This window comes from Phocoena phocoena, chromosome 17, assembly GCF_963924675.1.
Source record: "Phocoena phocoena chromosome 17, mPhoPho1.1, whole genome shotgun sequence".
Classification (NCBI taxonomy): domain Eukaryota; kingdom Metazoa; phylum Chordata; class Mammalia; order Artiodactyla; family Phocoenidae; genus Phocoena; species Phocoena phocoena.
Window position 1 is genome coordinate 56,257,525 of NC_089235.1, and position 14,822 is coordinate 56,272,346.

Below are 14,822 nucleotides of genomic sequence, written 5' to 3' on the forward strand. Positions count from 1 at the left end.
TTCTCTCTTGCTATAAAAAATGCACACATATAATTTATGTAAAACTGAAGCAGGATATGTGGATGCCACCATTTTGAAGCCATGATTTTCAATTTTGTCCCTTATATCTATAATTTGTCTTGAGTGGAGGATATCATAAGAAATCAACTTTAAACAGTTTACTGTTCTATCATTGCCCGGACATTGATGAGAGTAACTCCCACAATACTTATTACTCAGTGTCCACTTTATAAAAAGCAATGCAAGATATTTCATATCTTAAAGCCAGGAAAAAGTTTGCTTTTGTTGTGTCATTGTCATATTTCATAGACAATGGTTTTTGTGTAAACTTATGTTTTTTAAATTTGTTAGGCAGCTGTCATATTTAACATGTAAGCCATTCTTAAAAGTTTTTTACTTAAAACTTAAAAGCTTTTGCACAACAAGGGAAAACATAAACAAAACAAAAAGACAACCTACAGAATGGGAGAAAATATTTGCAAACGATGCAACCGACAAGGGATTAATCTCCAAAATATACAAACAGCTCATACAGCTCAATATCAAAAAAACAAACAATCCAATCAAAAAATGGGCAGAACTAAATAGACATTTCTCCAAAGAAGACATACAGATGGCCAACAGGCACATGAAAAGAAGCTCAACATCACTAATTATTAGAGAAATGCAAATCAAAACTACAATGAGGTATCACCTCACACCAGTCAGAATGGAAAAAGGAACCCTCCTACACTGTTGGTGGGGATGTAAACTGGTGCAGCCACTGCGGAGAACAGTATGGCATTTCCTTAAAAAACTAAAAATAGAGTTGTCATATGAACCTGCAATTCCACTCCTGGGAATATATCAGGAGAAAAACATAATTTGAAAAGATACATGAACCCCAATGTTCAGAGCAGCACTATTTACAATAGCCAAGACGTGGAAGCAACTTAAGTGTCTATCGACAGATGAATGGATAAAGAAGATGATATACAACGGAATATTACTCAGCCATAAAACGAATGAAATAACGCCATTTGCAGTAACATGGATGAACCTAGAGATTATCATACTAAGTGAAGTAAATCAGACAAAGACAAATATATGATATCACTTATATGTGGAATCTAAAAAAAGGATACAAATGAACTTATTTACAAAACAGACTCACAGACATAGAAAGCAAACTTATGGGTTACCAAAAGGGGAGAGGGAGAGAGAGATAAATTAGGAGTTTGGGATTAAAATATACATACTACTATATATAAGACAGATAACCAACAAGGACCTACTGTATTGAACAGGGATCTATACTCAATATCTTGTTAACAACAAATAATAGAAGATAATGTAAAAATAATATATATTTATATGCATAACTGAATCACTTTACAACTGAAAGTAACACAACATTGTAAATCAGCTATATTTCAATAAAATTTTTTTTAAGTTTTTTACCAACTTGTACATAAGCTTTTGTTTAGGATCATGTAACTGTTTTAACTTATTTTCTCATTATCCCTATTTCACTGGTTTTTTAAAATGCTATTGCACTATATGGCATTTTGTAAACCTTTTTTTCTTCAATTGTGACTATGAATTTTATTTTATATTTTTAACATCTTTATTGGAGTATAACTACTTTACAATTTTGTGTTAGTTTCTGCTGTACAACAAAGTGAATCAGCTATATGTATACATATATCCCCATATGCCCTCCTTCTTGAGCCTCTCTCCCACCCTCTAGGGTCATCACAAAACATCGAGGTGATCTCCCTGTTCAATGCAGCAGCTTCCCACTAGCCATCCATTTTACATTTGGTAGCGTATATATGTCAATGCTACTCTCACACTTCATCCCAGCTTCCCCTTCCCCCACTGTGTCCTCAAGTCCATTCTCTACATCTTCATCTTTATTCCTGCCCTGCCACTTAGGTTCATCAGTACCATATTCTGTAAGCCCTTGATAATGAGAAAGGTAATGAATAAACATCTACCTTTGACATGAAAGTTTTACTTGAACCTGAGAGAAAAATCTAGGCTCTCTGTTCTTCTTACTCTGGGTTGCCATTGTCAAGTGAGTGGAATATATCTATTTGCTTCCATTTTATTATTTTCTATTCCTTCTTTAATGCTCTGAAATCTTGCTTCTCTCCCCAAACAATGAATAGTCTTTCTTAAGGGCTTTGTCATTTTACAGACATTTGAGCTTGGGTGAGTGACTGGATCTCTCTGTGTCTTACAATACTCATTTCTAAAATGGAGATAATAATGCCTCCATTGGTTTGTTTTGAGGATTTAAATGAGTCAAAGTATATGTAGTGGTTAGCACACTGCCTGACACATAGTAAGTGCCTAAAAAATTAAGCCTATGATGAAATCTCCTATACAATTCCATTTTCAGTTTTTTTATACTTATTAACAGGGTAACGTTTTTCTAGTCTCATATAGAGCTGAATATCAACTTTGACTCCTTCTTGTCACTTTCTCCTTCCATATCCAACTAGTTGTCAAATACTTTGTCTTTTTCCCTTTACGACAGCTTTCAAATCTATCCCTTCTCTATTCACCAGAATCTGCCTGAGAGGACTATACAGAGTGTGGCAACTCAGTGAAAGTATTCCCTGAGGGAGATGAAGAGTTAATGGAATTTTGAGTACTAAGACACTGAAATATGCAGAGATGTCATTATTAAAAATAACAACAACAACAGCAACAAACAAGCAACAAGAGCCGGTAAGCCAGAATGAGGTGTTCATTTTCAAATATAGCTAAATAAAGTTTAGAATGAAGAGGCCTCATTTAATTTATATGAAAATATTTAATTTGTAGGAAGGTGGTGGAAGTAAATCTTATCTGCAATTACTGGTAATATGAAAAGCCAGAGCACTCATTGATTTGTCTTAGTTTAAATTAACTAATTATAGAACAAGTGCTCTACCTCCACTGCCACCAACATCACTACTATTGGACACATAAGCAATTCAAATGGCAAATCATACAAGTGGAGGTGCAATTATGGTTTAAAAAATTTATATCCACATCAATGGTAATTCATGATTTTAAAAAAAGGCCAACAAAGTTACCACTGCCTTGTATTACATATTTTAAGATTCCAATTTGTTGCTATATGATTATTAGATTGGGAACTCCTTGAGAATCTGACACAGTGGTTTGCATATTACAGATTTTCAATAAATATTCTTAAATACATGAGCTAAATGTTTCCTGAATTACAGGTCAAAGATTCAACTGAAATTTATACTCAGTGGAATGAAGTTCGAACTATTAAAATGTGTTAAGAGAGCATTTTTATTTTAAAGACTGTTCTTTACCTTTACATACAGGCCTGTGATCACTCCAAGCAGCAAAGACTTCAGCTATCCGTTGACAGGTGATGCTCTTAGCACCCTGTAGGACATAATCTTCATCACAAGAGAACTGCACAGTTGATCCAAGGCTAAAATTGAGCAAAGGATTAAAAAACAGTATTAGAAGAATATAACATAATGGTTAGGCTCCGGTTCTACTGGCAATATCCAATAGTTCAAAAATGTTCCATAGTGACAAAAAAGATTGTTCTTTTTAAAAACCAAAACATGAAAATATGACTCGTACAAATATATAATAAAAATCACAAACAATAAATCAATAACATGCAGGTATTCGTAGGAATTTCAAAAAGCTCTCATCAAGTTTAATTATCTTGTTATTAGTTGTAGAAGCCAAGGTTAAATAATTGACTAAATTTCCCATCTTAAGTAGGTGGTAAATGTGAAGCAAAAAGTGGACTTTCTGACTTGAATCCAAGTGCTTGGGTTCATACCACATTATAGTACTTCTCTAGCAGGTATTTATATGTGTATTTACTTGGACGCGTATATGTCCATCCACAGACACACATATACAGTTAGGGCTGCAAAACTGTGCTGATTGTTTTTTAGATAAAATTCACCCACGATTTCTTATTCCTGATCTTAGAGGAAATGCTTTCAGTTTTTCACCATTGAGACCATGTTGGCTGTGGGTTTGTCATATATGGCCTTTATTACGTTGAGGTATATTCCCTCTATGCCCATTTTCTGAAGAGTTTTTAACATAAATCGGTGCTGAATTTTGTCAAAAGCGTTTTCTGCATCTATTGAGATGATCATATGGTTTTTATTCTTCAATTTGTTGATGTGGTATATCACACTGATTTGCAGATACTGAAAATTCCTTGCATCCCTGGGATAAATCCCACTTAATTGTGGAATGTGATCCTTTTAACGTATGGTTGGATTCAGACTGTTAGCATTGGGTTGGCCAAAAAGTTCATTCAGGTTTTTCTGTAACCCTTATGGAAAAACCTGAACGAACTTTTTGGCCAACCCAATATTTTGTTGATTATTTTTTGTGTATATGTTCATCAGTGTTACTGGCCTATAATTTTCTTTTTTGTGGTATCTTTGTCTGTGGTATCAGGGTGATGATGGTCTCAGAATCAATTTGGGAGCATTCCTTCTTCTGCAATTTTTTGGAAGAGTTTCAGAAGGGTAAGTGTTAACTCTTCTCTAAATGTTTGATAGAATTGGCCTGTGAAGCCGTCTGGTTCTGGACTTATGTTTGTCGAGAGTTTTTAAATCATAGTTTCAATTTCAGTACTTGTGATTAGTCTGTTCATACTTTCCATTTCTTCCTTGCTCAGTCTTGGGGGATTGTACCTCTTCAAGAATTTGTCCATTTCTTCCAGGTTGTCAATTTTATTGGCATATAGTTGCTTGTAGTAGTCTCCTATGATCCTTTGTATTTCTGTGGTATCATTTTAACTTTTCCTTTTCATTTCTAATCTTATTGATTTGAGTCCCCTCCCTTTTTTCTTGATGAGGCTGGCTCTTTATCAATTTTGTTTATATTCTCAAAGAACCAGCCTTTAGTTTCATTAATCTTTCTATTGTTTTCTTCCTTTCTATTTCATTTATTTCTGCTTTGATCTTTATGATTTCTTTCCTTCTACTAACTTTGGGTTTTGTTTTTCTTCTTTCTCTAGTTGCTTTAAGTGTGAGGTTAGGTTGTTTATTTGTTTTTGTTGTTTCCTGAGGTAAGACTGTATTGCTATAAACTTCCCTCTTAGAACTCCATAGGTTTTGGATCATTGTGCTTTCATTTTCATTTGTCTTTAGGTATTTTTTGCTTTCCTCTTCATTTCTTCAGTGTTCCATTGGTTGTTCAGTAGCATATCGTTTAGCATCCATGTGCTTGTGATGTTTTACAGTTTTTCTTTTTTTCTGTAGTTGCTTTCTAATTTCATAAGATTGTGGTGGAAAAGATGCTTGATATGATTTCAGTTTTCTTAAATTTACCAAGGCTCACTTTATGGTCCAGCATGTGATCAATCCTGGAGAATGTTCCACGTGCACTTGAGAAGAATGTGTATTCTGCTTCTTTTGGATGGAATGCCCTATAAATATCATTTAAGTCCATCTAGTCTAATGTGTCATTTAAGACCTGTATTTCCTTATTGATTTTCTGTCTGAATGACCTGTCCATTGATGAAAGTGGGTTGTTAAAGTCCCCCACTATTATTGTGTTACTGTCAATTTCTACTTTTATGGCTGTTAGTACTTGCCTTATATGTTGGGTTGCTCCTATGTTGGGTGCATATATATTTACAATTATTATATCTTCTTCTTGGATTGATCCCTTGATCATTATGTAGTGTCCTTCTTTGTCTCATACAGTCTTTATTTTAAAGTCTATTTTGTCTGATATGAGAATTGCTATTCCAGCTTTCTTTCCATTGCATGAAATACCTTTTTCCATCCCCTCATGTTCAGTCTGTATGTGTCCCTAGATCTGAAGTGGGTCTCTTGTAGAAAACATATATACAGGTCTTGTTTTTGTATCCATTCAGCCAGGCTATGTCTTTTGGTTGGAGCATTTAATTCATTTAAAGTAATTATCAATATGTATATTCCTATTGCCATTTTCTTAACTGTTTTGGATTTGTTTTTGTAGGTCTTTTTTCTTTCTTCCCTTCCTCTTTTGTTCTCTTCTCTTGTGATTTTATGACTAACTTTATTGTTGTGCTTGGATTTTCTTTTCTTTCTTGTATGTGTATCTATTGTAGATTTTTGGTTTGCAGTTACCCTGAGGTTTTGATATAGCAGTCTGTACATAAATAATAGTGCTTTAAGATGCTGGTCTTTTAACTTCAAATGCAATTCCAATATCCTGAATTTGTGCTCCCCTCTTCTCCCAATTGCTGGTTTTGATACATTTGTGTGCAGATGATTTCCTACCTTTAATTTACGTTTGTCTTTACCAGTGAGCTATTCCATTTGTAATTTTCTTGTTTCTAGTACAGGCCTTTTCTTTTGCACTTAGAGAAGCTCCTTTAGCATTTGTTGCAAAGCTGGTCTGGTCGTGCTGAATGCTTTTAGTTTTTGCTTATCTGTAAAGCTTTTGATTTCTCTGCTGAATGTGAATTACAGCCTTGCTGGGTAGAGTATTCTTGGTTGTAGGTTCTTCCCTTTCATAACTTTAAATATATTGTGTCACTCTTTTGGCCTACAGAGTTTCTGCTGAGAAATCAGCTGACAACATTATGGGAGTTCCCTTGTATATCATTTGTTGCTTTTCCCTTGTTGCTTATTAATATTTTTTCTTTCTCTTTGTCAGTTTGATGACTATGTTTTTCGGTGTGTTCCTCCTTGGGTTTATCCTGCCTGGGATTCTCTGGGCTTCCTGAACTTGGTTGGCTGCTTCCTTTCCCACGTTAAGGACGTTTTCAGCTATTATTTCTTCAAATATTTTCTCAGGTCCTTTCTCTCTTTTCCTTCTGGGACCCCTATAATGCAAATGTCGTTCATTTAATGTTGTCCCAGAGGTCTCTTAGACTGTCTTCATTTCTTTTGATTATTTTTTTCTTTATTCTTTTCTGTGGCATTGATTTCCACCATTCTGTCTCCCAGCTCACTTATCCTTTCTTCTGCCTCAGTTACTCTATTGATTCCTTCTAGTGTATCTTTCAATTCAGTTATTATATTGTTTATCTCTGTTTGTTTGTTCTTTAGTTCTTCTAGATCTTTATTTAACATTTCTTGCATCTTCTCAATCTGTGCCTCCATACTTTTCTGAGATCTTGGATGATCTTCACTATCATTACTCTAAATTCTTTTTCCAGTAGATTACCTATTTCCAATTCACTTAGCTCTTCTTCTGGGGTTTTAACTTGTTCCTTCATCTGGGACATATTCCTCTGCCACTTCATTTTTTCTAACTTTCTGTGATTGCAGTTTCCATTTCACAGGCTGCGGGATTGTAATTCTTCTTTTCTCTGCTGTCTGCCCTCTGGTGAATAAGCCTGTCTAAGAAGCTTGTGTTGGCTTTCTGGTGGGAGGGTCTGCTTCCTGCCCACTGGTGGGTGGAGCTAGGTCTTGTCCTTCTCGTGGGCAGGGCCTTGTTCAGGAAGACTTTAAGCAGCCTGTCTGCTGATGGGTGGCGCTGTGTTCCCACCCTGTTGGTTGTTTGGCCTGAGGTGTCCCAGCACTGGAGCCTACAAGCTATTGGGTGGGGCTAGGTCTTGGGGAGGAAATGGTGGCCTCCAGGAGGGCTCACACCAATGAGTATTCAACAGAACTGCTGCTGCCCATGTCTTTGTCCCCACAGTGAGCCACAGCTGCCCCCTGACTCCACAGGGGACCCTCCAATACTAGTCTGGCCCAGTCTCTTATGAAGTCACTGTTTATTTCCCTGGGTCCTGGTGTACACGGGACCTTGTGCGCACCTTCCAAAAGTGGAGTTTCTATTTCCCCCAATCCTGTGAAATTCCTGCAATGAAACCCTTCTGGCCTTCGAAGAGAAATTCTCTGGGGGCTCCTCCTCCCATTATCAAACCCCCAGGCTGGGAAGCCTGACGTGGGGCTCAGGGCTTTCACTCCTGTGGGAGAACTTCTGTGGTATAATTATTTTCCAGTTTGTGGGCCTCCCACCCAGCGGGTATGGGATTTGATTTTATTACAATTGTGCCCTTCCTACTGTCTCATTTTGGCTTCTCTTTTTCTTTAGATATAGGGTATCTTTTTTGGTAGGTTCCAGCGTTTTTTGTGTTTTTTTTGTCTATGGTTGTTCAGCAGTTATTTGTGATTTTGTTTTTGTAAGAAGAGGTGATCTCACATCCTTCACTCAACCATATTGCTGGCAAATTAGGAGAGATTCTTAAATATATATTTTTATTATAACTTTTTTCAAAATATTGTCAGTTAATAATATATAGAATAAAATACATGAAACAATCTCATTTTTTATAGATCTGAAATTACTATTAGTATACACAAAGTATTCCCACATTACACAAGCAGAAATACTTTCTTTATCCATATTTTATTCATCAAAAATTATGTCCTAAATGGAATATTTTGATACATTTCTAAATATGTATATTTTAAACTTTATTTCAATGAAATACTATGATGATTTAAATGATTTGTAGCCTCAAACTATTCTTTGTATCACTTTTTCTTTTTAATATTTTTACTGTAACATTGGAATAACAGCTTGATTTTCCCCTCCAGTAATGAGGAAACAATGAGGATAAAGCAGACAAAGTATAGATAAAGTGCTAAGCTCCTCAGTAAGTATGTACAATGTAAGGACTAAGGTTTGTTATTTGTGTTTTCTTTTAAGATTGCCTACCCATGTCAACCATTTTCACAACTCATATTTCCTAAATGTCCTATCAGCTTAGATAAACATACTTGGAATAACTTTCAAAAATCTAGGCTTACTATTTCTTCTATATATTTATGAAACTTAAAATAGACTTTTTAAAATTAGAGCTAGTTTTAATATGATGATATTGTCCTGTGCAATCTGGACCCCACACAACAATAGAGTATTTATGCTTTCACTGCTCTTTGTTTTCAGACATAGGTAATATGTCTTTTATGGAACTCTGTCAAAGAGGCCAGAAACAACTTTCCACAGAGACAATGATAGTAGTAATGATAAGTCTTAATTGTACTGGTCTTGAAACATAACACCAGAGGAAGGCTGCAGTGCAAGTTTACTCGAATTCAAATCAGCAAGCTTTTCTTATGCTCGAATTCAAATAAGCAAGCTTTCCTTAAGCATCTAAACTTTTTTTGACTTGGTGATGAAAAATGTAATAAGCCAATAGCTGCCTTCAAAAAACAGAATAAATTCCAGTATTGTGGTAAGAGAAGCACACAGTGAATATCATTCAAGCCATATGAGCCAAGAGAGCATGGATACAAGTTATGGGAAACCAAGGAAGAAGAAAGTCAATTTGAAGAATGGATAGGATTCTTATAGTCAAACATATTCTAGGAAGAGAGAAAAGCATGTGGTAAATTACTGAGCTGATAAAGTGTAGAGGCATTTGGAAGAACAGTTTGCCTTAAGCAAATGGTTAGTTTTAGGAAATAGTTTATGTTTTTTTTTAATGTTTCTTTCTAAAAATATGCATCACACAACTAAAATGATTTATTTTCTGAAGAGGCACATTTAGCAGTCTGTAACACAATATGGTAGAAATAGAAATATAATGTCAGAAAGTTAGGTTTGGTCTGTATTAAGGAGAAATTTAAATGCTAGAATGCAAATGTATAAGTCAGGGGGGAAGAGCACCAAATTGCAAGCCATAAGCTCTATGTTCAAGGCATGCTTTTATTACTGCTAAGTGTGCAAACATCTGGCATACAGGTTTACTTATTAGCAAAATAGCGATATTGACACATACAATGTTTTAATTAGTAACAAAATAATGACATGAAAGTTCTTTTAAGTTAATGTATACTATATGTATGTGTGTGATAACTGATATAATTTCTTAATTCAATGAGCCATGGGAGATACAAGTTTATGATCCAGGGGTAATGTCTCAGTAGCTATATAATAATAACCTTTATCTGAAAGCCAAATGTAATACATCTTGCAATAGAATAAGAGACCATTGCAATTGCAATGGTGAGAAGTTTTAAGTGTATAAAGTAGGATGGAGGCAATATGAATTGAAAATAATTAACAAGATTGAAGAAGTAGAATCAGCAGGTTGCAGGATTTGGAGAAAGAGTGAAGATTTTAAAATCTGAATTCACTGGGAAAATCATAAGAAAATTAAAAAAAGAAAGAAAAAGCTTTACTTTATCCTGGGTACTTCACTATGCAATTTTATGACGGTTAGATAATCTAGTCCTTCACTAAAACAGTACAATTTGGTGTTACTCTTTCCATTTTTATTGAAAAAGAAACAGAACTTTGGGGAGAATAAAAAGTTTCTCTAAGTCTAATAAAAGAGTGGCGGCATCTAAAATTAAGTCCAACTAATTCCAAATTCCATGCTCTCTCACTCATAATGATGTATATGTGTTGTGGAGAAAAGACCAGTTCAATTGTTTTAAGTTAACATAATAAATATCTATATCTCAGAAGAATGAAAATAATAAAGACCTGAGAGAAACATGGAAAGTCATGATTACTGAATCCTTCAGAAGTAATGCTATTCTTAAAGCTGAATATATAGTAGAAGAGGGGAGTTTTGAAGATGGAATACTGAGGAATGTTTATTTTTTAGAGAATGGGAGGAGAAAGTGAATTCCTCAAGAAAAGAGTGAAAAATGGGTGGTCAGAGAGTAAACTCATGGAAACCAAGATATTTTTTGGTCATTTAAAGACCCCAAAAAGAGATTACAATGGTGACAGAAGGGTCAAGGGAAATGAGCAGTGAGAAAATTAACTTAATTTAGGGATAGAAAAGTCATTAGTAATTTAAGAGATGATACAAAAAGTCAGATTACAAAATATTAGGAAATAGCTGTGTGGTGAGGAAGGAAGTGCCACATATGTAGGCTATTCTTCAGAAGATATTTTGTGGGAAGAGATAGAACATCTTTGAAGTTTCTATTAATGATGTCTTTGCAATTATCAAAGTTAGATATATAAATGAGCATACTACCATATTTACAAATCTTATGCTAGGAGAACGGGTGAAGATGGGTCCACATTTAAAAGTGTGACAGATTTACATCATGAGAGTCAGACTTTCCTCATTATAGTCATGTTTTAATATTACCAGATGAGAAGCATATTCCCTGCTGTTTCAATCCCAAGATATACCAGTGTTTTAATAATCCAAATGAATACCCAAATTTTGGATCCAACATTATTCTTTGCTCTCAAGAAGACAAATTCATGTCCCTAATGGGTGACATCTCTTGAAAGGAAAAGTATCAGACAAGGCCTTTCCTGCAGAAGTAAAGTCTGTGAAACTTAAGAATCTCGGAGGCTGAGCTTTCCCAGACATTTAGTTATAATTTTAAAAGACGTTTAAAATTTTAATTTATTTTTCAGCATAGAAACTGCTGGCAGCTTCAATATCTCTTTGGCAGCATTTCTCCCTTTAAAAGTCTGTTATGCTCCATAGGAATTTCAAATTAGAAAGAAAGTTTTTAAAATTTCAAAACACAGATTCTGGGACTCTCACCTTGGAGATTAAAGCATAAAATGGTAAGTAAAATACAAGTCTATAAGATGCCATACTTTCCCAAGGATTTTCTTATATATTTCCTCAGTGATTAAAAAATATTTATTTTGTGCATACAAGAGTGTTTGTTTTAGCAACTGCTGCCTATAAATCATTTAGTTTTATGATGAGTTTGAAGTCCTGCTATAAGGTCATATGATCAGAGAAATTAATGGAAAAATTCTGAAGCTGCTGTTTTAAGCCGTTCAATTCACTACAGTTATTGAACTCTCTTCATCAGGCATACAGATATATGAATAATCTTATTTCTGATTCCAAGGATTTTACACTTAGAAAAGTTTCTACAAGACAAGGAAAAAAAATATTTTAAGTACTGTAATGAAGATACACACAATGCTGGAGGAGTTAACCAGATTGTAACAGATTGTGGAAATAAGAAAAGCTTTAGGAAGGAGGATTTTAAGTGAGTCCTTGAAGAATGCGTAAGATGACATAGGCAAGAATGCTGGGATAGAATATTCCAGGAGGAAGAAACAACAAAACCGAGCGGAGAAGTCAGGGAAAATCAGACATATTTGAGGCAAACTATGTGAGGGTAATTTGTCACCATAAAAATATGGTTGGCAGACAAATGTGCAACATTGGATATATTTTGAGATGTTTTAAATGCCAAAAATGAGTAGTTTGTGAATAAGTAGTCCATAGGAAAGCTCTGCTGGTGTTTGAGTTGAAAAAACACATTGTTGCAGATATTTTTGGAAGACTAATGTGATAATAACTTGTACATGGATGAAAAGAGGAAGAATCTGCAGCTAGTAAAGCTGACATTGCAATTACCTAAAAATGTTTAAAAAGGGTTAACTACAATTGTGGCCATGGAAACTGAGATGGGGGAGCTGTTCTTATCTGTCAAAAAACACGTCTCAATTGAAATATCTCTTTTCCTTCTCTCTAAAGTTCTCCTTCTCAGAAATTACTGCCATGCCAGGAGAATGAAACGTTTGAGTTTATTATACCAATATTCTAGAGAAGTATTTTAATATGATATTATAGTCAAAAAAAAACATACACATGTATGTGTGCATGCATACAGATATATATATCACTCAGTTCAAAATAGAAAATTACTTGTATGTTTTTGTTTCATTTTTAATACTTTATATTTCAGAACAATTTCACATTTATAGAAAAAATGCACAGAAAGTACAGAAGGTTCCTATATGCACCCTTCTTCCCCCCAACACACACATGCACACACAAACACAGTTTCTTCTATTATTACCATCTTGCATTAGTGGGGTACATTTGTTACAGTTGATGAACCAAATCAATATTGATACACTTAATTAATTAAGTCCACATTTATACTAGGGTTCACTCTTTGTATTCTATAGATTTTGACAAATGCATAATGTCATGTATTCACCTGTACAGTATCATACAGAATAGTTTCACTGCCCCAAATGAGTTTACCTACTCATCCCTCACCCTCTTCCTGAGGAAGAGTTAGTCCCCTGTTTGTTCTTCAATATCATGTAGGCTATTCTGGGTCTTTGCCTTTCTACATAAATATTAGAATTATTTTGTTGATGGACACAAAATAACTTTCTTGGATTTTCACTGAGATAACACTGAAATTATAGCTCAAGTTGGAAAGATTTGACATCTTGCTAATATTAATTCTTCCCATCCATGAACCTGGAATATTTCTCCATTGATTTAGATCTTTGGTTTCTTTAATTAGAATTTTGTCATTTTCCTCATACAGATCTTATAAATATTTTGTTATATTTAAACCTAAATCTGTCTTTCTTTTTTATTTTTTGGTGCTAATGTAAATGATACTGTGCTTTTAATTTCAAATTCCACTTGTTCATTGCTGGTATACAAAAAAACAATTAACTTTTGTATATGTATCATAAAACCTTGCCATTATCACTTACTAGTTCCACAAGTTTCTTTGTTGATTCTTTGGAACTTTTTACATAGACAATCATACAATCTGCAAGAAAAAAAGTTTGTTTCATTTCTTCCTTCCAAATTTATAAACCTTTTATTTCCTTTTCATGTCTTAGTGTATTAGCTAAGACTTTCAGTATGATGTTGAAAAAGAGTGGTGAGAGGGGAAATTCTTGTTTTGTTTCTGATCTTGGGAAAAAGTTTCTCACCACTAAGTATTATCATGTTAGCTGAATATTTGTAGTAGTAGATGTTCTTTAACAAATTGATAAAGTTCTCTTTTCTTTGTAATTTTCTGAGAGGGTTGGATTTTGTCAACTGTTTTTTTTTTTTTTCCTTCATTCTATTGCAATGGTGATATGTTCTTTTTTAGCCCACTTATGAGATGACTTGAGTTCTGAATGTCAAGCCAGCCCTCTATACCTGGAATAAAACCCATTTAGTCATGCTGTATACTTCTTTTAATACACTGTCAAATTTAATCTGCTAATATTTTGTTGAAAAATTTTGCATCTATGTTCATTGGACATATTGGTTTGAAATTTTCCTTTGCAGCAATGTCTTTGATTTTTGTATTAGGGTAGTGAGCACTCGTAAAATGAGTTTGAAAGTACTCCCTCTATTTTTCTGGAAGAGATTGTAGAGAATTGGTATCATTTATTCTTTAAATGTTTGTTAAAATTCACCAGTGAATCAATCTGGGCCTGATGCTTGCTATTTTGGAAGGTTTATTTTTAAACTTATTTCATTAAAAAAATTATTGGAGTATATTTGATTTACAATATTGTGTTATTTTCACGTGTACAGGGAAGTGAATCAGTTTCATATACATATATACAATCGTTTTTTTAGATTCTTTCCCCATATAGGCCATTACAGAGTATTGAGTAGAGTTCTCTGTGCTACACAGTAGGTTCTTATTAGTTATCTATTTTATATATAGTATTGTGTATATGTCAATCCCAATCTCCCAATTTATTCACCCCCCCTCATCCTCTGGTAACCATAAGGCTGTTTTCTACATTTGTGACTACAACTTCTGTTTTGTAAGTTAATTGGTACCTTTTTATTAGATTCCACATATAAATGATATCATATGGTATTTGTCTTTCTCTGTCTTACTTCACTCAGTTTGACAATCTCTAGGTCCATCCTTGTTGCTGCAAATGGCATTATTTTGTTCTCTTTTGTGACTAATAGTCCATTATATATATATGTACCACATCGTCTTTATCCATTCCTCTGTTAATGGACATTTAGGTTGCTACCATGACCTGGCTATTGTAAATAGTGCTGCAATGAACATTGGGAGGCATGTATCTTTTCGAATTATGGTTTTCTCTGGGTATATGCCTAGGAGTGGGGTAGCTGGGTCATATGGTACTTGTATTTTTAG

The 14,822-nt window shown here is 34.3% G+C and overlaps 1 protein-coding gene across 4 annotated transcripts in view; it reads right to left on the reverse strand.

The window, feature by feature from the left end:
- Window positions 1-14,822, reverse strand: part of CSMD3 (CUB and Sushi multiple domains 3) — a 1,073,652-nt gene that overhangs the window by 635,605 nt on the left and 423,225 nt on the right. For all 4 annotated transcript variants that reach the window (XM_065895021.1, XM_065895023.1, XM_065895022.1 and 1 more), the window contains one exon: window positions 3,318-3,442. In XM_065895021.1, the coding sequence (XP_065751093.1) occupies window positions 3,318-3,442 (125 nt within the window). The remainder of the gene's footprint in view (window positions 1-3,317; window positions 3,443-14,822) is intronic.